The following is a 23,727-nucleotide window of genomic DNA, read 5'->3' as shown; positions in this document are numbered from 1 at the left end:
TTTGACCCCAGGAGCAATAAACATGAAGGAATTTGTACCCCAAACACCAATATGCAGGAATATTTTGCTCTTCAAGTTTATTGACTCATTTTACATCTTCTAAGAGAGGTAGTATGGCATTGTTGCTGTTACTCAGTCATTTCAGTTGCATCCAATTATTTATGACCCCTTTTGGGGTTTTCTTGGCAAAGAGACTAGAGTGATTTACCATTTCCTTCTCCAGTTCATTTTACAGATGAGGAACTGAGGCAAACAGGGTTAAGTGACTTGCCCAGGATCACACAGCTAGTAAGTGTCTGAGGCCAGATTTGAACTCAGGAAGATGAGTTCAGGCCTGGCACTTCATCTACTTCACTACCTAGTTGCCCCACAGTAAGGCATAATAGGAATTCTGGCCTTAAATCCTACCTCTTGCATATACTAGCTGTATGACTATGAACAAGTCATTTAACCTCTCATGGACCCATGCAACTCTCTAAGACTGAAAATTATAGGTGAGTTGTGAATCTGCCTCAGTGGAGGAAGTTTCCACACCAGGAATTTCCCTACACCAATAAAATCACAAGTTTGGACCAAAACCAAAAAATTTATCATGCAGACTCCTATTCAGAAGCTGTTGGTCAGGGGATGCCAAATTTTCTCCACTAGGTAATATATGTGGTCTCCAGGTGTGTTTTCCTAAAAAACTGTTCCAAGTGAGTCATGCATTTTTTTTAAAGGCAGGTGTAACAATTCCCTTGGTTTTGCTTGACAAGATTAATTCAATAGGAGTTTCATGTGAGCTGTTAGAGGAGTTAGGGAGTTAGCTGTGTGTAGGGGTGGTGGTGCCATACTGGGCTCCTGGTGCTCTCTATGGCAAAATACAAAGACAAGGCAGTCCTTATCCTAAATGAGCTTTGATTCTCAGGGGGAGACAACACATATAGGGAAATGGTAGCCAGCTAGGTGAGGCAGTGGATAGAATGCTGGGCCTGGAGTCAGGAAGATTGGAGTTCAAATCCAGCCTTAGACACTTACTAGTTATGTCAACCTGGGCAGGTCACTTAACTCTGTTTGCCTCAGTTTTCTCATCTGTAAAAATTAGGAAACAACAATCCCCTCTAGCATCTTTGCCAAGAAAACCCAAATGGGGTCATGGAATGTCAGATAAAACTGAAATCACTCAACAACAGCCAGGGAAGGAAACTGTGGTCTGGGAAGTCATGGGGATAGTAAACTGATACATAGGGCAATGGATTGACATGTCTTTCGAGAAGCAATAGTAGTAGTAATTTCATTACAGCGCCCAAAGCAAGAGGTGGAAAATGCGGCTAGTACAAGGGAAATGGGAGGTGGCAGCAGGGAAGACGGAAAAATGGCCAATGGGCAACTGGACAAAATGTGAAGGATGTTCTTGCTAGGGGTTGGCTATCTAGAATGGGGTAGGTGAGTTTATACCTACCCATTCCTCAGTCAAGACAGCTCAGCCCCACAATGGGTGTTCTAGAGCTGAGTGGATTCCACTAAATCCCTAAAGCCTTTTCCACATAAACTCTTGTCTAGCCATATCTCTCCCATCCTGTACTTGTGCATTTCATATTTTCTCAAGTATAGCTGCTTTCTTTATTCTATTAAACATATTAGTTTTAGCCAATCACTGTAACCTGTCAAGATTTTTTTAAAAAATGGTTTGCTCAAACAGCGTAAGTTTTTTATCCAAGCTTTGGGGCTTCACAAATCTGGTGAGTAAACTATATGTACCTTCTTCTAAGTTGTGATTTAATAGCAACAGTACTTGGGACAGATCCCAGGAGCACTCCACTAGAGACTTCTCTCTGACTATTACAAGGGGACTACATTGACATTTTCCTTCCTTCCTCATCACGTGCCAGCCAAAGGCACAATTCCCAGACCCTTCTGCTCAAATAAACAAAGAAAGCAAAGATCTGGTGACAAAGGATGCCCTTCCTGAACTGTGATGCTCTGCCTAGCTTTCTCCTGTCCTCATTCCAAATGTACATCTCCACTCCCAACTAGAGAGCTGGGCTGTGGTAGAAAGCATTCTGGCTTTTAGTCCAGGTTTTGCTTCTCACTCATCATGTGGCATTTGGCCAGTCACTGAACCTATATATACTTCTTTCTGCTACATGGGGATTATAAACTTTTCCCTCTATATCTCACAGGTTGCTATGAGGCCAAGATATATGAAAGTGCTTTGGAAATATTAGATGCTCCACAAATGTCAGGTGTTTGTTATGTTCATTCTGGTTTTATCCATGACTCTGTCACTCTCCTGTTTTCTGCAAAGGGCACACCAGGGCGCAGCCCTGTGCACAGACAGATGGTCTGAATACCACTAATGGGGTGGCACAGGGGAAGCATGCCAGATCTGAGATTCTATTCAATTTAAACCCCAGCGCTCTGTACATTTGTTTATGGATGAATTACTTGAAGGCATACAAACTAAAAGCATGCCAAGTATGCTTAATAAGGTCTTGTAAACATTTGTATTCTGTTTAAATGTGAATGTTTTGTATTTTCCATTTTTTTTAGTCTAAATAACTGGAAACACAGTCTGTGCATGCTAAATGGTGGTTCAGAGATGTGCTGGGGGCTTTTTAAAACTTCACACTATAAAACAGGAATCCTCATTTGTGAGGCTCTTACACGGAGTGTGTTGCATATTGACTGAAAAACCTAGAAGCTGCAATGTGTCTTGGTCACCCTGTTAGCGGCGGATTAAAACCCTCAAAGACTCCCTGAAACTCCCAGGTAGAAAAATATATCACCCTCCCCCCACCAAAAGAAATTGATTGAACTAGCGGCAGAACCAACTAGATAAAGAGTACGCTGCCCCCCCCCCAAAGTTCCTGGAAATGTCTTACGGGTGCTAATGTCTGCATTTCTTTGTCAATTACCTACAAGTCCTGGTTCTTGTGAAGTATGTCTTCTCTGACCCAAAACACTGCTCAGGCATTCTCAACTGTCAGTCCTTTCTGACCTCCCAGACTGTTGTGTAGGATGGGGCTCTAAGGGACAGAAGATTCTGATTTCTATAACACAAGCTCAGGACTATAAAAGGGAAAATTCTCCAGTGAGACCAGCCCAGCTGAAGAACTTCACTTTGACCATCCTTGCAGGTCAACCTTTTGGATGATTCCAGTCTTCTTGAGTGCCACAAACACACATACTTAATTGTCCCATTAAAAATCCGAACAATGATACAAGACTTGGATGTGTTCCCAACAAAAAGTTATGGTTTTATTAATAATGTCATTTCAGGAAAAAAAATAAGTATTTTATTTAGCTAAATAAATCTAATCCATGCATTTAAATAAAATTAATTCAGGGCTACTCTCACTTTCCTTTTAGTTGGTTTTTTTTGGACTGCTGTGGGCTTTCTGGGCTCTTCCCACCTAACTGGGCCTTGTCCAAGTTAATGCAGCCAATGTCCCGGAAGCTGCTTCATAATCCAGGTGCCTTGAGAATGCTTAACTGTATCCACTTTGTTGAACTGAACATATGGAAAATTAATTTGTAAAACAGACTTGGAAGGCATTACTCCCCTCACCCCAGAGGCACTGGTAAGAGGCCCTTGCTGGTTCTGTGAGGTATAAGTAAAGAGTAAACTGCAAACAGTACACTGTGAGAATGATCTGTCCTTGAGCCATGGAATCTGAACGCACCTACTGCATTACTTTGCCAGCTAAGCCACTTATTATATTTAAGTTGCAGAGAGCTTCATATGACTTCTTTTCTATTCTTATTATGCACATTTTAAAAATAAAACATCATGTTAAATAGCAGGATGGCTAACATTTGAACATACAAAACTATACTGCAAAAAAAATAACTTGACTAAACCCAGGAGGGGAACAATAGACAGTCTTCATGGTGTGGTTGGAGAAGATGGCGGCCTCCTAATCAATCTTCCTTAGTCTGTAACAGAGCCGCATTCTGAGGGGAGCCCTTCGGATTTTCGCCACTGAGCCAGGCGCCGCTTGAACCATTTCTGGGGAGAAATGCACAAAACTACAGTTATCTTAAAGAAACAAGGGAGTATTTAGAGTCATTTTCCAAAAAAGTAGTAACTCTAGGTCTGGATACGGCCAGAAGGGAATGAGTGTCCATGGGACTACCTGCCTTGCCTTAACTACCAAAACATTTAAGATCTGCTATTCACAGGCAGATCAATTCAATTCAGTGAATGGCCACCACACACTCTCAAGGGTTGAGTGGCCTCAATCAGGTGAAAGGCAAGTCAGAGGTTACCAGTGGGCCAAGGTTAGAGGGACAGAGATGAAGTGGCAGCTCAGGGGTCGTCACCAAGATAACAGTTATAACCTTAAGCCTAAGGAAAGTCAGGAGTGGAGCTGAGGCCCAGAAAGGGAAAACAAAAACAAACGAATAAATACACCTTGGATTCTCTAAGAATCTAGCCAAAAGATCTAGGCCTGAGGCTGGAATGGGAGCAGGAAAGTACAGTAAGAAGAAGAGTGACCCTTCAGTGGTAGAGAACAGCCCTGGGAACTGGATAGGCCAAAGGAAACAAGGAATGCATGAAACGAATTACAGAATGCTATAAATCTGTGCCAAAGAGTGATATGATAGCTCCTGTTTTGTATAGTGTTATAAAAATTATGAACTGTTTTACATATATTATCCTATTTGATCCTCATAACAGCACGGTAAGGTAGGTGCTAGCATAACGCCCATTTCACAAATGAGGAAACTAATGTTCTGAGAGGGCAGATGAGTTGGTATCACATAGCTCATAAGTGCTTTGGGAAGGATTCAAACCCAGATCTTCCTGACTCCAGAGCCCGAACTTTATCTGCTGCAACTTTAATCAGAAATTTGCGCTAACTAGTTTGCATCCAAAAATTCTCACAGTGTAGTAAAGATTAGTTGTATTTGTGGACTGACTCTGTGGGCTAAACTACATTGGACAAAATGGGGTAATAATGTAGGCAAAAGGCCCCATGAACTCAGGGCCTAGGACTCTGTTTCTGGAGTGACTTGCCTCCTGGATTTACTGATTTAAAAATAACCAGACATAAGAACAGCACTGACTGAGTAGGTGGGGATGGGTCGCAATCTACAGACACCTGGGGAGGGAGTAGATCAGGAATCAGTGAAGTAACTGGAAAATGAACCACGGCAAGTGACTCTAGACTTCTGTTCTGGATTGTTCTTGGGGGCTGCCCCATCTGTTCCATTTAGTTCAACAAACATTTATTAAATGCCCACTGCCTGGTGGCATTGTACTAGGCCTGAGGGAGGCCCAAAGACAGATGAATACAGGTGAGTCACTAACCTTATTGCCTGAAAGGGAAAGGCTCTTAATGAGATGTCTCCCAGTGCTTTTCCCAACTCTTAACCAGAGTTTCCATTGCCCAAGCCAATCCATAAGATGCTTCCCTCTAGGAATACTGGGGTGCCTTTATTAAATTATAACACCAAATATTAAAGTTTCTTGTTGATTCCATGCCTTAATATGAGATTGGAATAGTCCAGTTTCCTTAAAATAGCTTGGGTTTTTTTTTTCCAGGGGTGAGGGGGAAGGGTTTTTTAATAGAGAAGGCCTAATTAAATTAGACCTCAAATAACTGCAGCTGAATAAAATGACCAAGTTTTACAGATGAAGAATGGTACCCATGCACACACTTGGAATATTAAGTATTGGGGGGCTGGAGGATCCTTTTTCATACCATGACCCACTTTAATACAATGAAGTTTAATTAGACTTCTTGTAGAGAGCCACCCTGTAGGCTGTCAACCCTCTTACAGCAGACTATAACCAATTTGCGTTAACTAGTAGCAACTTCAGTATGGGCCAGAGTTATGATTCCATGAGCTGGCCACTGACTGTCCAAAAAAAATTACAGAGCATTTTTATTTCAATACCAAAACTGTTGTGATGGTCTATCTTGAAATCAAGTGAGTCTGAAATTTAGTAAGTCAGCTGTAGTCCCTCAAACTCTATCTCCAGTAAAACACTCTGTGCTTCCCTTTCTCCCCAACTAGAATAGATTCAAATTACTTAAATTACTCACTTAAATTGATCCTGACTGTGGTTTCTGGCCTTACCAGCCTATTCTGTGTCCTATCATCCCCTGGGTAAGGAAATCTATCCCTCGATTGTTCCTAAATGCATGTCCTCATTACCCTTAACCATTGATAGGGATTTATTTATTCTGAGGAAGAGAATTAGACCCTATCACCGGGAAGGACCTGTGAAGAACATTATTTCTTTTTCAGCTAGCATCTTACATCTCAGTAGCTAACATCTTTTTCTTTCCAAAAGGAGAGCTTTGTTTCTCAGCGCTTGCATTGATGAAACTTCTAAATTCACTGAGCTCTGGGACTGGGACCAAAAGTACTGAGACGAGTTTAAAAAAAAATACTGGGTCCTGCTCTAAAGGACAATGACAGCTACATTGGGTTTGAGTTGGTAATAAAAGAAAGACCAGATCTTTTCTATATCCCAAGGGTTTGCTGAGAATTCATTTCCCAGCTCTTTCTCCCCATACCTACAAGAAAAAAAGAGAAAGATTGGCTTACTGGATTTGGGATTTTGTGACATTCCATTTGATTTAAACCAGCAGGTTTTAACCTAGATGTTGATGTTTTGGGTGTGTGTGTTGGAAGGGGGGAGGGGGGAGATAGTTGTCACCTGGACTTAGAATTTATAGGGAAGTCCCAGAGTGGAAACTCCCCTGCTAATGCAGATGAGTAACTCCTCTTAATTTGTAGACTTAGGAGTTTCCTGGGAATAGTGAAAAGTTAACTGACACACATCTACTTTATACTGTAGTCAGGGGACTCTGCCACACTGCCTTGTAGATACCTAAGCAAAATGTCTTTACAAAAACCCTCTTGGGGTAGCTAGGTGGTGTAACGGATAGAGCACTGGTCCTGGAGTCAGGAGAACCTGAGATCAAATCTTGCCTCAGATACTTAGCACTTACTAGCTGTATGACCCTGGGCAAGTCACTTAACCCCATTGCCTAGCCAAAAAAAAAACCAAACCAAAATAAAATTTAAAAAAGCCCTCTGACAAGAGGCAACCTCCAAATTCATCCAGAAAATAAAGCTTTTCTTATTTTCATGAAGATAAAGTGGTTCCGGTTTCTCACAGTGGAAGGGCTTCATTTCTTCCATGGGAATTATGTGGAAATGATATTCCTAATTATACAGTTAGGACCACTGAATTTTTATGTAAAGACTCTTCTGCAAGGATCCATTCCCTTCTTTTCTTTTTCATCTTCCATCATGGTTCCTGACTCTTCCCTTCACCCTGACATTCCTACCAGCAGTTGGAGGAAGCATCTGAGAGAGATAACTCATGGGAACACAAAGTCCTTCCTTGCTCTCATTAAAGTAGTACTTCTAGCCCATTATGTCAATGTAGTAAGGGGCAACTTTGCAAGAGAGGAAATGACATAGAATAGGGAAGATAAGGAATAAGAAATCTGTAACTCTTTAAGGCAGTTCTCGACCTTTTTTTTTGTATCATGAATTCTTTTAACAGTTTGGTGAAGACTATGGACCCCTTCCCAAAATAATATTTATAAATGCATGAAATATATAGGATTACAAAAGGGAACCAATTAGATCAAAACATAGTTATTAAACATTTTTTAAAGTGCATAGTTCCCAGGTTAAGAACTCCTGCTCTAGTGTTGATGACCCAGTCATAAACCCAGTCATGTAACATACTTTGGGGTGGAATGACTCTGGGCTTAGAGCTGGCACTATGGTTAAACTGAGTAAGCAGCAGCCTATATAGTATTATTTATAGGCCCCCAAATATTTACTCTGTGCTCAAGGCCAGATCATTAGTTACTCAGTCACCTTAGCACTGTTTCCAGAAGCTACTTGTTTTAAAACTCAAGTGATAGATGGAAGAAGATAACTCAAGAAATCATGAGCCTGAATTAGTTTGTCAGACTAAATAGCTGTTATCTCAGACAATACTTCCTGAGGAAATGGGACCTGTGCATGTGCTAACAGTCATTCAGACAAGTCTCAGATTGGTTATCTTGCTAAGAGGGCTAAGTCACTGGAGACCCTGGGATTTATTTATTTCCCACCCTGAAAAGGGCTGTTATACATGTATATTGGGAAGGAAAACAAAGGAAAGGGAGACAGTATGGCGTAAGGGACTTGATTTGGAATTAGAAGATCTGGGATTGAATCTCAGCTGTACTCCTTAGTTCCTGTAAGACACTGGACAAATTTTTCCCAACATTGCTACCTTTCTGGCCTTTAGTTAACTTATCTGTAAGGTGGGATAATGATGGCATAGATCAAGAAGGCCTCCACTTAAATCTCTGGAGGGAGCATGTCAGATTTGGTGTCAGAAGAACCTGAGTGCAAAAATCTGCTTTAGTTAATTCCAAGCTGCTGCGTGATTCTGGGCAAGACACTTAATCTCTTTGTCTCAGTTTCCTGAACCTTAAAATGGGGATAATAACAGCACCTACCTCCCAGGGTTCTTGTGAAGATCAAACATATAACATATGTAAAGTGCTATTACCCCAGCTGTTGACAGACCTGACACTGTAAACTCGGGCAGGTTTTGCTCTGGGCTCCCCTGTGCCCGAAGCTTCCCTGATGGCTGTGTTGGAAAAGAGAGCAATCAGGTAGGGAGGGAGGCAGCAATCAGTCTCCTGGTGCCCACCATTCTGTGGCAGCAGGAATTGGAAATTCTTCAAGAAGGAGTAGGAGGGGAGCCTGCCTAGGGTGTAGGACCTGGAGAAAGCCAAAGACTGAAATGCTATGTAATGTTTACTTCTTTTTTTTTCTTGTTTGTTGTTGTTTTTGGCTAGGCAATGGGGTTAAGTCACTTGCCCAGGGTCACACAGCTAGTGTCAAATGTCTGAGGCTGGATTTGAACTCAGGTCCTGATACCAGGGCCAACGATCTATCCACTGAGCCACCTATGCCCCCTTACTTCTTAACAATAGCTAACATTCACATAACACTTTAAGGTTTGAGAAGCACTTTACAAATATTATCTCTTCTGAGCCTCACAACAATCCTGTGAGTGAGATGTTATTGTTATTCCTATTCCACAGTTGGGGAAACTGAGACCCAGGGAAGTTAAATCACTTGCACAGCAACACACAGAAATATAATGCATTTGGTGGCCAGTAACTCCTTTCTGGGGCTGTGTTCCTTGAGCCCAGTCAGACTCCATCCCTCCCACTCCAATCTGTCTTCTCCCCTTCATGTAGAAGGTAAAGGGAGGAACCAGGACATTTCAGTTTGCCTAGACCAATGGAACTACTGTTTCAGATTTGGGGGCAGAGGAAGGCCAAGGCCTAGGAAGTGGAACAATCTTTCCAGCAGATACATACAATGTAGTAGTGTATGATGGACACAGAGTTACTTCATAGCACATTTTTATAAGCCCATAGCTCATCCGGAACACAGCAAAGTATAGGAAACTGGAGGAGGGCTAAAAAGAGGGGGGTAAATTGAATTTGATACAGGGTCGCACAAATATAGAGCTTAATGCTCCTGTGCACACATTAGGTTGTAAAGGGATTCTTGTTTAGCTGGGACTAGGTGCTTTCCAACTCTCAGATTCTGTTATTCTATCAATTATCTTCCTGGGATATCTGATGAAAGAAATCATGTCGTTTCCTCCTCTTATTTCATTTCAACCCACCATTTTCAAGTACGGTTTGAGAAATTTTTTTTTAATAGCCAGTTATTCTACATTCGAGAGCTGCGAAGGAGAAAACAGTAGAATTTGCACGCAGCAGGAGTTTGGGTGCAAATATTCTGTTCTCCTTACTCTGTGATGAGAATAGGCGCCTCTTGGCATAGTGTAATCCTAGGTAGGAAGCTTTCAACTAAGCTCCATTATCAAGGGAGAAAGCCTCCCGACCCCCTTTTTATATCATGTTCCTTGCTTTCAGGCCATCATGAACATTTATTAAAGGCCTACTATGTGCTAGGCACACTACTAAGCACTTTCTCCCCCATCCTTCTTGGGGAGCCAATTCACCCTTCCAATGACCATGTAACTGTCTCATTTTTTGTGGAATGTTTTCTATTACTCCATCACTTATTCCAACTGCTCCTCTGAGGGGTAGGAAATGGTTAAGTTATTTCTATCTTGTCAACTGGTTTACAGGGCAGGAGGCGAGAAAGGGAGCCAGAAGATCCTCATTCATTTCTATATGGCTTATTCTTTTGACAGCTAGTCTTCACACAAACTCCTTCCATTTTTTACCATACCAGGAAGCTCAGACAAGAAGAGCTCACATTTGCATAGCACCTTAAGTGCTTTGCAAGTGCTGTCTCAGTTAATGCTTATAAAACCCTTAGAGCGATGTTCTATTATTATACCCACTTTTCAGATAAGGAAATTGGGGATGAGAGAGATAGGGTGACACCATAACTACAGAATGTTTGAGGGAGAAGATGAACTTGTTCTTCTGACTCTGGTCCAGCACTCCCTCCACTATACCGACCTAGTTATAGATAATCATCTTTATCTATAGTTTACAGATAAGGTGACTGATGTCTGGGGAGGGGGTGACAGAAGAATGTAAACTTCTTAAGGCATGCACCGATGGGTCATTTATTTGGCCTTAGTATCTCCAGAATCTAGTGCAGGCCCTATATAAATGTGTATTTAATTGAATTGACAGGCCAAAAGCATAAGTGTTTTGGGGGGAAGGGGCATGGATCATTTAACGTGAGCTTATCAGAGATGGGGAGAGGAGCTCAGTCATTACTCTGTACAGACACAGATCCAGAACTTGGCTCTAGGAGAAAGGAAAGTCCTTACCTCCACAGTAATTTTTTTTTCTAAACAGTCTGTGATTTTAAAAACTGTCTAATTTCATCAGGAAGCTTCCCAAGAAAATGTAAGCTTTTTAGCTTGTGTTGTTATATCCCCAATGCCTGGCCTATAGTAGGTACTTAATAAATGTTTGTTGATTAAATTATCAAAAATAATTTTCAATGTTGTTAGCTAGTTTTCTTGTTGACCCACACATAAGAAAATAATCAACAAGACAAATCTTGGCATATGAGTAAATTGTCTGATGCCTGGCTGGATTTATTAAATATAGCCTTGATTCTAACAGAAATCAATTGCTAGTTGTTTACTGAGCACCCATTAGGTATCTAGGACTACTTGAGCATTGATTCAGTGTGTGATGTTGGAGAAATCACTGCCTCGTGTAGTCTTTTGTATCCCCATCTGTAAAACAGTATGAAATAGATTGGCCCATTTGTACTTCACCATGGAGATGAAGCAATATCTCCCTGCAAATTATTTCTGGACCTGTATGCTTGACGTAATGGATTGAGTGCTGGGCCTGAAGTCAGGTAGATCAGGGTAGGACTCCTGCCTCAGGCCTTCACTAGTTTCTGAGCTTCATTTTCCTTTTCTATAAAATGAGGATAATACTACTTATAACCTATACCTGACAGGACCGCTACGAGATTCAAGTCAGTCACCTAGCATTTTATTAAGTGCCTACTATGTGCCAAGCACTGTGCCAAGCTCTGGGGATACAAAGAAAGCAAAGGCAGACATTTAAAAAATCAAATGAATAAAAAAATCCTGCTCTCAGGAGCTCACAGTCTAATAGTGACCATAAAATGATTTATGACTGCTTAAGCTAACAACTGGCCTATATTTTGCACTTTACATAAGCTCTTTCATTTGAGCTTCATAACAACTTCATGAGATAGATGCTATTGTTACTCCCATTTTGTAGATGGGGAAACTGAGGATGGCAGAGATTAAGTGACTTGCCCAGAGTCCTTCAAGTAGGAAGTAACTGAAACAGGATTTGAACTCAAGGCTTCCAGTGCTGCTCGCAGAGTTTTGCTCTGTCACCTAACTGCCATGGCTCTACATAAATGTCAGCTGTTATTATTATTATCATGTATAACTAATCATCGTTCAGTGCTAGAGGGTAAATGGAATCAGACAACAAGATGGGTAAACAGCTCCCAGGAAAGTCACCCAATGGTCCAATCTGATTCTTCCTGTTCTACAGATGGATGAGTAGGGCATTGATTGTCCAGTGCCCCAACAGTCCTGGGTACCTGTTAGGTACCCAAACAAAATTTCCAATTGATTGATTCTGAGAAGTCTCCTAAAACGCAGGAGACAGTCACGAGACAGCTATTTGCATCCTCTGCACTAAGCAACTTCCAGAAAGGCATAGAGACTTTGTAAACAGATCACAGGACTTAAGGGGGCAACTAGATCAGGTCCATCTCCCCACAGTTAGAATTCATCTAGAGCACATAGAAACACAGAGCAACATGGTTACAAAGGACTCAGTTCTATTATTGCCTTTGATCCTCTGGGCAACCTTGGGAGTCAGATAAACCGATATGCAGGCTTAGCTCATCCACTGTTGTTACTGGAGAAAATGAACCTGGCATTAGGCAAAATGTCTCAGGGACTAATTAGGTCCTCAGTAATGATGTTATAAAATGTCCATTAGATGACTGATGCGTCTTTGCAACTTTACAGTTGGTCACAGCATAAAAACCATACTCATGCATTAGCTCAAAACATCAGCCACGTCTAAAACACACTTCCTCCATATCTCTACCTTCCTTAGCTTTCTTCAAGACTCCAGTCAGGCCCCATCCTCTCCATGTAGCCCTTCCTGATCTCTTCAGCAGTTAGTATTCCCGCCTTCCTTTTCATATTCCTAGAACATTTCATCTGTTCTTTCCTTGGCCTCTCCAATCTCTCAATTACCTTACTCTTATATGTGTAAATTTATCTCCCACCCTATTCCCAAATTCCTTTCCATAGTGCAGAAAACATTCCATTTTATCCCCCCACAACTACCCCAGTGTTTAACATTGCATGTAGTAGGTGCCTCATCTATGCTTGTTGGCCTGAACTGAACCACTTTTACTCACCTAGCTATCCTTAGCCAGAAATATTTTCTGAACTTGAACCCAAACCTCTCTCCCTCCTCCCTTCCCTCTGTGTGTATATGTGTGTGGGGGGGTGTTTGTGTGTATGAACACGATTCTTCTTTTTTTAAAGTAAAGCACAGCAGTGTTCTACTGGAAAGAATAAGAACAGGTCACTTGGATTTTTGGCCCAGCTCTACCAATAAGCAGCCCCATGATTTAACTCATCTGAGCTTAGCTTTCCTTAGGCCTAAAGGTTTTTCCCATCTCTAAAACTCTGATTCTCTGAACATCACGAGAAGTGTGCTTAAAGACATCAGGCTCTGGAAATGGGTGTAGCAGAAGGGGGCAGGAAAGCAGAGAGATTGCACATTGAAAATGATGTAAATGGCTGGAAGTATGAGTGCTGGAGCAAAGGAGAGATCACCTAGCTGCTGCTGCTGGGAAACCCACTGATAGAACAGAAACGACTTCTGTCAGTAAGGCTGACAGCCCAAAGGAGGAAGGCACAGCTCTTGACTTCGGAACTCAAAGGGGAAAGCAAAGATAATAAGAAAAAGCAGAGACCACAAAGAGGAGGAAGACCTTAAGAAGCAGGGAGATGTCAGTTTACAAGGGGAATGGGAGAAAGGCTGGTCTGAAACAAAAATGTGGTACTCTCTAAGGAGCTCTTCTGGGAACTGGAGTTCTTGTAGGTGAGCTCCTTGCCAGTAGGGAAAGTTTCTCGTTTGTACTTGTCTTGGCACAAGTAGGTGCTTAATAAATACCGGTTGAATGATTGGTGGGCTTGGGAGGGAGCAAAGGCAAAGAATAAGAGGCTCAGCACTGGACACAAATAAGACCGGAGTTGGGGGACAAACACAGCTAGGGAGGTGATAACAAGGGATGGAGCCAGAGGGTCTGGTTATGGGTGCGGTGGTGCTGTGGGTCAGGGATGACTGCGTGGGAAGAGATAAGGGAGTCAGGTAAGTGGAAAATGATAAGGTGACACCAGCCATCTGGTGCTGATAAACAAGCTAGGGAGGGAGGAAAAGAGAAGAGGCGGCGATAGTCTGGATGAGAGGCAGGGCGGACAGGCAGGCACGGAGGCGGGCCCGGACGCAGGCACCGAGGTGGGAGCCTCACCTCAGTCTGTTCCTCGCTGAGGCCGACCTCGGCGGCGATAAGGAGCAGCGTGGTAGGATCCGGGTACTTGTTTCCTTTGCAGAAGTTGCACTCCAGGATCTCCTCCTGTTCCTCCGTGAGGCCGTTCAGTTCCTCCGTGGACATGGTCCCTGTGGTCACTAGGTGGGGAGAAAAGTACAGGGTGGGGCCGGTGTGAGACGCAGGCTGGAAGGCTGGCTCTGGGCTCCCCCCCGGGGTCCCGGGGAGGGGGCGCGGACGGCGGGGCGGCTCTTCGATCTTCGAGAGCCCAGACCTCGGCTCACACCCAGGCACCAGATCGCAGCCCCAATGCCATCTCGGGGCGGGGCGGCTCCCGGTAGAGCCCAGCCCTCGGGGATGTAGGAGGTCTCCCCCCTCCCGTCCCGCCCCCGCCCCCGCCCAGTCTCACTTCTGCGGGCCCAGCTGGGCAGGAAAAGGGTTGTCCACACTCTCCCCGAGACTTCCCCAAGTCCTCTTCTCCTCCGAACCTTCTCCTGCCTTCCGCTCACCTTCCCGGGCATTTATCCCAGTCCCTGCCTTGGCCCTGGGGCAGCGGGCTGGAGTCAAGGGGATGACTCAACTCTCCCTCCTCTTTAAGAAGTAGGGGTGAGGTGGCTTATAAGTCTGTCTTTCAGAGCCTTTTTCGCTCGGGAGAGGAGGGGGATCATACCCCCTAGGAAGGGAGGGCGGGCAGACGGAAGACGTCCGGCTTTGGGAAATAGGCAAGAAAATGCACGCTTTGGACATTTCCCACTAAAGTCGCGTCGTCGCTTCCCATCATTCTGCAGGTGGTGGGCACAGCTCCAGTCTCCACAGCTGTAAGCGAGCAGGTTTCGCACCAGGGCAGTAGTCCAACCAACTAACGCTCATTAAGTGGTGTCTTTTGCGGGCTAGGTGTCTGGGATACAAAACTAAAAGCCTGGCAGGAATTGGGGGGAGCCGCAGACAGTACACCTTGGGTCTGGGGGAGGAAGCTCCTAAAACCTTCAGCTTGTATCTTTTCATTATAAACTGCCCTTAGCCGCTGCCACCTTCCCCAATTTATGTATCTACTAGTCCTTCTGGAAGCTTTATCCCCTTCAATCAGGTCCCACTTCTGACCCGTATGGATTGTGTGTCTCTGTAAGTCACTTAACTTCTCAGTGACCAAGGCTTCTCACTAGACTTCTAAGTTGCTGAGCAGGTACTTATCTCATTGGCTGGAATTCCTATTGCAATGAAATCACAGGTTTGCCCCTCCCCACAAAACCCCCAATTATTTCCTAGTCCACTTGATGGGACTGTTGGACAATGCTTAGAACAGCACAATGGTCAATAAGCCTTCTTTATGAGGTGCCAAGTAGAAGTCTATACAAACAAGTGGGGGCGGGGGCGGGGGTGTGGAGCAACTGACATTGAACCTCACACTCATCTGAACTGGTCAAAAGAAGGAAGAATACACACACAGTTGGGTACAAAATACATTTCACTCAACGGGGAGACAGGAGGGAAAGGGGAGAATTAGACAGTAGTTTAAGGAAGGGATTAATATTAAGCAAAAAAACTTAAAATGTGCAAAAATATTTATAGCTCTTTTTTGGGGGCGAAAAAGAATTAGAAACTGAAAGTGTGCCCATCAGTTGGGGAATTTCTGAAGAAATTATGGTCATGTAAATATGATGGAATATTATTGTGCTATAAGAAATGATGAAGGGGAGGGTTTCAGAGAAACCTGGGAAGGCTTTTATGAAGTGATGCAGAGAAAAGTGAGCAGAACCAGGAAAACAATTTATACATTGACAACAGTATCACAAAGACAAACAACTTTGAAAGACTTAGGAATTATGATTAGCATGATTCCAGTGGACTCATGATGAAACATGCTATCTGAATACTGATAGAAAGGTAAATGACTCAGTGCAGGACACACACACACACACACACACACACACACACATATTTTTACAATATGGCCAATGCAGAATTTTTTTTCTTGATTATAGGTTTGTAACAGGGATTTTGTTTTTCTTTCCCCTCCCCTTAATTGGAGGAAAGGGCAATGAGAGAGGTGGATTTTTGCTTACTAAAAATAAAATTTAATTTAAAATATAGCCTTCTTTACCATGATGGTTATAATAGGGATTGCTCTAGGCTTGGGTAACAGTGATAGTACTGTGATATCTTCCACAATTTTTGTGGTCCTAAGCTCTTTAGTCTCTCTCAATTCATAATGATGTGCCCTTCTGCTCTAGCTTTGTCCTTCTTTGTCATTTGACTCCTGGTTTATAATCGAAGGACCACTAATGTTCTTAAATCTGATCAGGTGCATTTTATTGCATTAGATTTCTCTGGTTTCCTGTTACAGTACTTTGTATTAGATTTCACAAGGGAGGCCCTGGTTCCTTTAAGGGGACTCATCCAGTTAGCTGGACTAGCATAGTTGATCTGATCAGGATGGCATGAGGGGGAATCAATTCCAGGCATCCAATTCTACAAGCTCCCCTTTTGGACAAGATTTATTATTGATTAAAATGGATGAAGAAGGAGAAAAGAAGAGGGGAAAAAAACTGTCAGAGGAAGTGGGTGTGGACATTCTAAATCGAAAAATCTGTTCTACCTTTTACCACAGCCCAGGCTCTCTCCTTGCAGACTGTATTTGATTAAATGTTTGCTCTTTCTTTTCTTTTCCCCCCTTTTAAGATGAAACAAATAAAACAAGTCCAGTAACCTTGACCCCATAAAGCAAGCAATGAGAGTGTATATCAAAGAGATAAAATCATCAGCAAGAAAACAGTTTAAAAGTTTGGTTTTTAGGAGGTAGTACAAACAATTTGGGCTAAACAGGATATTTTAAAAATCAGCTTTAAAGAGGCAGTTTTTATTGCAGCATGGGTGCCGTGAGGCATTTAAAAGATGAATTGTTATAATATAACAGTAATATGATAATTAAATGTTAATAAAGTATGACTAATAATACAATTGGAGATAGTTTGGATAAGGTTGGGAGAATTTATATCACCTTCCCAAGAAGGCCAAAATTTAAAGTGCAGTTTCAGAAATATATTTAGTAGATTCTGATATCCAGATATTCAATCAGTCAATCAATAAACATTTATTAAGCACCTTCTATGTGTCAGGCACTGTGTTAAGCCCTGGAGATACAAAAAGAGGCAAAAGACAGTCCCTGCCCTCAAGTAGTTCACAATTTAATGAAGCAGAGGCCAAACAAATAAATATATACAAACAGGCTTTATATAGGATAAATAGGAAATAATTATGAAGGACAGCGCTGGAACTAAGAAGGGTTGGGGAAGGCTTTCTGTAGAAGATGGAATTAATTGAGACTTAAAGGAAGCCAGGGAAGGCAGTAGATAGAATTGTGGAGGGGGCAGCATTCTAGGCATGGGGTACAGCCAGAGAGAATGCCCAGAGCCAATAGAGAGAATGTCTTTTTTGTGGAACATAAAAGTGGCCAGTGTCTGGATCAGAGTACAGTCTTACGGACTAAGGTGTAAGAGGATTGGAAAGCTAGGAGGAGGCTAGGTTATGGAGGACATTGAACACCAAACAGAATCTTTTATTTGACCTAGAGGTGATAGGGAGTCACAGAAGTTTATTGAGGGGAGCAGTGTGACATGATCACACCCCTGCTTTAGGGAAACCACTTTAGTGGATGAATGGAGGATGGGTTGAAATGAGGAGGGACTAAGACTATTGCAATCATTTAGGTGTGAGGTGATGAGGCCTATGGTGGTGGTAGTATCAGAGGAGAGAGGGGGGTATATCGCAGAGGTGAAATCATCAGGATTGGCAATAGATTGGCTATGAGGGGGTGAGAGATGGTGAGGAGTTGAGAATGACTTCTAGGTTACAAGCCTAAGGGACTGGGAGGATAATATTGCCCTCGGGAAGGTAGGAAGAGGAGAAGGTTTAAGGAGAAAGATAATGAGTTCATTTTGGATAGGATGAGTTTAAGATGTCTGCCATATATCCCATTTGAGATGCCTGGAAGGCAGCTGGAGATGTGAGATTAATAGTCAGCAGAGAGTCTGGGGCAGTATAGGTTGATTTGAGAATCCTAAGCACAGAGATAGTAATTAAGTCCATGGGAACTGATGAGATCACCAAGTGAAGTAGTATAGAGGGAGAAGAGAAGAGGGCCCAGCCACTACTGCTACATACTTTCCATAACTTAGGTAGCAGTAGTGTCTAGAGAGAAGTTTCATCTTCGATGTTTTGAAGTAGCTAAGGAGTACTATGGAAAGAAGGAAAGAAAGAAGGGAGGGAAGGAAGGAGGGAGGGAGGAAGGAAGGAAGGAAGGAGGGGAGGAAGAGAGGGAAGAAGAAAGGAAAAAGAAGGGAGGAAGGAGAGGAGAGGAGAAAGAGAGGAAAGAAGGAAGTTTAGGGGGAAGGAAGGGAGAAGAAAAGGGAGAAAACAAGTATTTAATAAATGCCTATTTTATATGCCAGGGCTGCTAAGGACTTAAGATGTAGTAGATAGAGCACTGGGCCTGGAGTCAGGAAGATTCATCTTTCTGTGTTCAAATCTGGCCTCAGATACTCATTACCTGTGTGACCCTGGGCAAGTCACCTGTTTGCCTCAGTTTCTTCATCTGTAAAATGAGATGGAGAAGGAAATGGCAAACCACTTCAGTATCTTTGCCAAAAATGAGGTCACAAAGAGTTGGGCATGACTAAAAACCACCAAACAACCACTTCGTGCCTCTGGACCTGGTTCTATATCTTCTGTGCCACCTAGCTGTCTCTAGACAGAGACTGGGAGAACAGAAAGATACAGAGATCTCCCGCCTTTAGATCAGTGCTTGGAATTTTGTCCCAGGAGGGTACACACAGACTCATAATGGGTAGAAAGGGCAAGGAGTGATAGATATCTCGTCTGATCCTCATGACAAAACTGGGAGGTAGGTGTTATTATTACTTTCATTTTACAGGTGAAGAAACTGAGGCAGATAGAGATTAACTGACTTGCCTGGGGTCACACAGTAAGTGTCTGAGGCTGAATTTGAACTCAGGTCTTCCTGACTTCAGGTCCAAGAAGATTCCATTCTCCTTAATAACCTGGAGAGTGGAGAGATGTTCCTCGAGTTCCTTTACCTTCCCTTCAAGGAGAGACAGCACTTTGAGTAGTCACTTGGCCATGGCAGTAATGGAAACATTACCCATTCTGCCTGAGGTGCTAATGACCATGGGAGTTGTATTTCTCCCCAGTTCAGGAAAAGAGGAAGCTTTTGCAGGATCAGAACTGGAGGATGAACTTTTCTAAAATGCTCAAAAGAAAGAACCCAGAGAGATGAAGGTTTCACCCCAGCCACACTGAGCAGCAGGGAGGCAGCAGCAGTAGCAATGGGGTTGCTAGCAGAGTGGTTTTGTGATGGCAGTTTTGCGGCTCCCCTTGTCCGATCCATGCTTTTGGATATTGGAGAAGTGAAAACTCAAGAAAGGAGCAAGTGCCAAAGGATAAGGTTTTCTTTTTCTGTTTTTAAATCAAGAGCTATTGCTCAGGTGCCTGGAGCACTGAGAAACATACAGATGCAGGAAATGTGGAGGAACTAGTGGTCTTTACCTTTCTCTGCCTAATCCGTCTGGGTGTGATTGACAACCAGTCCTAAGGGAGTTCTTCTAGTCTGTTCAACACTGCATCTATCCACTCGTTTCTCATAAATACCTGTGGTTGGTCCAGGCCTATGCATTTCCTTGTGTTTATTGGTTCATAGCAGAAGGCGATGGAAAAGCTCCGTCAGCCACACAGAGTAAACTTTCCAAATGCAGAACCGGGACCTAAACCCAAATCCTTTGTCGGCATATCACTAAGTGCTCTCTTCATTTTTCTCTTTCCGTAGATCTCTTGAGGCTTGCGACTTAGATCCACATTTGTAAGATGTGATTAACTACATCAAATATGGAACTATTGGCCAAGGCAAACCTAGTGAATGCCAGGATTCCCAACAGAAAACAACAGAGTGATTGCAAATGACTGAGTAAGGAAGAAAAGAGGAGAAAAGGAAAATATTTCAGACTGTGCCTTGGATTTCAAATGCACTGTTGATGTTGAATCAAATGCCCTTCAATAATGCCCCCTTAGTGCTTGAACTGAGTTCCCATGGCATAGAGCATGTCACCTCAAAGCATTTTCACAGAGACAATTTTTCTTTCCCTTTACAGCATTATTATGGTCTTGGGCAAGGGTTGGATTGGCCCTATTTTCCAAATGGAGAAATAGAGGCATAGAGAAATGAATTGATTTATCCAAAGTATGCAGGCAGAGACAGGACCAGGACTCAGAATAGGAAATTATGGTATGATGTCAGAGGGGCGAAAATCTCCTCTAATCCCTCATATCTCTCACTCCTGCTTCATGGATGCTTGAAATTCTGCCAAGATAGTTCATTACTTTAGCTTAGGATTTAAGCCCTGTTAAAATGCAACCTCCCTCCTACCTTCCCCAAGTAAGACTGTATCATCTGGTATTTACACTTTAGTATGAAAGTGAAGACATAGTTGTGATTTAGGGTGGGAGAAGGGGGTAATGAGCACACATTTCAACCATCACCCATTTCATTTTGGCCAAGGGCCACAGTTGATCCTGGCTACTGCAACAGTCCACTATTCTTTCCCCTAGTCTATGCTGCCTCCATCAGTTCTCCAGTCCCTCAAAAAAGCTTTCTTTCTCTCTTTCTCAGTGAGGTTTTCTTCAGTATGGAAGGGAAAAGAAAGAGAATTCATCTCCCTTTTCAAGCTTCATTTTATAGTGGCCTTGGAGGCCACTATAAGGCATTTGTATATCCTAGGTAAGATCTAAAAATAGTGCTCCCTTTATATCTGCTTTGAGGCTTTACTGTAACAGACACTTCTCATAAAATATATGTAAATGTTTTTGATGCATTGATCAGTTGTGCTGATTTTTTTTCTCTTCTTTTTCTTTCTTTTTTTTTGTCTTTAAAAATGCAATTTGTTATATGTAATGTCTCTCTGGGATAGAGAGAAAGATACTCGGGAAAACTCCAAAGATGTAAAAAATAAGACATCAATAAACTCTGTGTATGTGTGTGTGTGTGTGTGTGTGTGTGTGTGTGTGTGTGTGTGTGTGTGTACATGTATACACACCCATTCAAAAGCAGAATTTTCTGGCTCTACAGTCTGTATTTAAGGACTATTCCACTGTCCCTCATTGTGGCCTCCTTCCCAACAACCCCACATGATTCACCTTAGCAGCTGTCTTCCTTACCCCTCATTCTAACCCTAACCCTAATCCTGGCTTTGATTAAGGCACAAACGATTCAGCAGGTTTGTTCAAGCTCCCACGGTGAGGCCAGAAGCCAGCAGAATCATAACTCCTCCCATTTTGCCTAGTATAGTAGAAACAAGAACACACAACACTGACTGGTAATACATGAAGTGAATAAGGTACGCTGTGTCCTCACAGAACACATTGCGTACTGCTTGATAAAGAAAGAAGGAAGAGAAATGTCAACACGGAAATGAAGAGGAACACGTGTCATTCCCGTTGGTCATCGGCGACCATATCATCGCCCACAGCTTGTCAAACAAACATGATGGATTTGGTTATGACTCCACACAGTTTCGAAAGTCCACAACACTTAGCAATAAATCCCATTGGTTTAGCTGCTTGAAGTTCTAGGGAGCTTGGCTGCTTGGCTCAGTCAGTATTAATCTTTTTTTTTTTTTTGCTTTTAGGCAATTGGGGTTAAGTGACTTGCCCAGGGTCACAGGGCTAGTAAGTGTCAAGTATTTGGTCTGAGGTCGGATTTGAACTCAGGTCCTCCTGACTTCAGGGCCAGTTTTCTATCCACTGCGCCACCTAACTGCCCCTCGATCTTGTATGTTCCATTCATTCACTTGTGTTCTTGCCTCATGTACTGATCACTGTACTGTAAATTCAGGCTCACTGTACCTTTTCTGTGCCCCCTTTAGTCAATCAGTCAGTCCTTCAACCAGCATTTATTAACTGCTTACTGTGTTTGTGTCAGACACTGTGCTAAGTATGGGGGACACCAAGAAAGGCAAATATATGCATGGCCCTTGGTCTCAGGATGCTCACGTTCTAATGGGCCGGATGATATGCAAACAACTATGTGCATACAAGATATATATAGAATGGATAGAAGTTATCTTCCCTTTAGAGGGGAAGGCACCGGAAGAGTGTGTGCATGTGCATGTGCATGTACGTGCATGTATGAGTGAGTGTGTGTGTGTGTGTGTGTAGGGGGAGGTAGAGGCAAGGAACAGGGATACCTAGAAAGTCCTCTTGCTGGAGTGAGATTTTATCTGGGTCTCGAAGAAAGCTGTGGAACAAGGGGGTGGAGGTAAGTAAAGAAGGCATTCAGTGGCATGGCTGCAGTCTTAACTGTAGGCTCAGCAGAATTGGGGGTTTTTCTTTGAAACTTGGGGGGAAAAAAAGAAACTTGGGGAAAAAATAACCTTGACAAGGAGTAGGAGGACAAAAGTTCTAGGCCCAGCTCCTATTCTTGGGCAAGTCACTGAATTTTGCTGTACTTTGCCTCACCTGTAAAATGGATGTAGTCATACCTGGCCTGTCTGTTCCAATCAATCAAAAAGCATTTATTTATAGGCAATTGGGGTTAAGTGACTTACCCAGGATCACACAGCTAGTAAGTGCCAAGTGTTTGGTCTGAGGCCAGATTTGAACTCAGGTCCTCCTGACTTCAGTGCTGGTACTCTATCTACTGTACCACCTAGCTGCCCCTCAAAAAGCATTTATTAAGGTCTACTGTGTGCCAGGGACTGTGCTAAGGGCTTTACAATTATTACCTCATTTGATCCTCACAACAACCCTAGGAGATAGGTGCTGTTATTATTCCCATTTTATAGATAAGAAAACTGAGGCAAACAGCTGTTAAATGACTTGCCCAGGGTCACACAATTAATAAGAGTCTGAGGCTGGTTCAGCACTTAGCACAGTGCCTGGCCCAATTGATTTGAATTCAGGTCTTCCTAAACTCCAGGCCCAGCACTCTATCCTCTTCACCTAGCCGTCTCACATTATAGATGTCAGGTAGGATTAAAAATGCATACTATATGGTGTTCCTGGTGACAAACTCATAAACCCTCTTGAGTAAAGGACTGGATTAATGGTTAATTTATATTTGTGGGTTCAATAATATGGGTAGGAATAATAATAATTGACATTGTATATGTATATACATATATATATATATAAACTTTGAAGATATATATATATATCTTTGAAGTTTGCAAAGTGGTTAACACAGGCAACCTCTAAGTGAGCCTTCCTCCTACCAGCTCTGTGATGTAGCTGCCACACATATTGTCTCCATTTTAGAGATGATGAAATGGAGTCTCAGCTCGTGTTAGAGGCTCCAAGGATTATGAGCCCAGGTCATCTTGACTTCCAGTCTAGCACCATCTAGTTACTCTGTCAACCCAAGTGTTTACTATTCAGCTTGGCCAAATGCCATACTGACTCTATTTGCTGCTCTTCGGGTATTTGAGGGGAGAGATCCAGTGCATTGGTTTGAATCAGTAGTAAACTTGATCATAGGATCACAGGCTTGGAGCTGAAAGGCATCATAGGATTTGGAACCAGAAGGGACTTTAGAGGTCATTGAGTCCTACTTCCCCTTATTTTACAGTTAAGGAACTTGAGTCCCAGAGACTTGAAATGATTTACCAAAGTCACACAGGTGTA

The 23,727-nt window shown here is 42.8% G+C and overlaps 1 protein-coding gene across 3 annotated transcripts in view; it reads right to left on the bottom strand.

Annotated features, from left to right (window-relative positions):
* Positions 1–3,214: 3,214 nt before the first annotated feature.
* The window catches only part of HOPX (HOP homeobox), a 35,825-nt gene continuing 15,312 nt past the window's right edge, over positions 3,215–23,727 (bottom strand). For 2 of the 3 annotated variants that reach the window (XM_020975305.2, XM_020975303.2), the window contains exons 2-3: positions 14,023–14,180; positions 3,215–3,991 (exon numbers count right to left, since the gene is read on the bottom strand). In XM_020975305.2, the coding sequence (XP_020830964.1) occupies positions 3,914–3,991; positions 14,023–14,166 (222 nt within the window). In that variant the 5' untranslated portion in view covers positions 14,167–14,180 and the 3' untranslated portion in view covers positions 3,215–3,913. Of the gene's footprint in view, positions 3,992–14,022; positions 14,181–14,449; positions 14,538–23,727 lie in introns of those variants that run through there. The other variant, XM_020975304.2, reaches the window with a different exon arrangement.

Source organism: Phascolarctos cinereus, unplaced genomic scaffold (genome assembly GCF_003287225.1).
Source record: "Phascolarctos cinereus isolate Bilbo 61053 unplaced genomic scaffold, phaCin_HiC Scaffold_9;HRSCAF=440, whole genome shotgun sequence".
In the NCBI taxonomy this organism is placed as follows: Eukaryota; Metazoa; Chordata; class Mammalia; order Diprotodontia; family Phascolarctidae; genus Phascolarctos; species Phascolarctos cinereus.
This window is presented reverse-complemented; position numbering and strand designations above follow the sequence as displayed.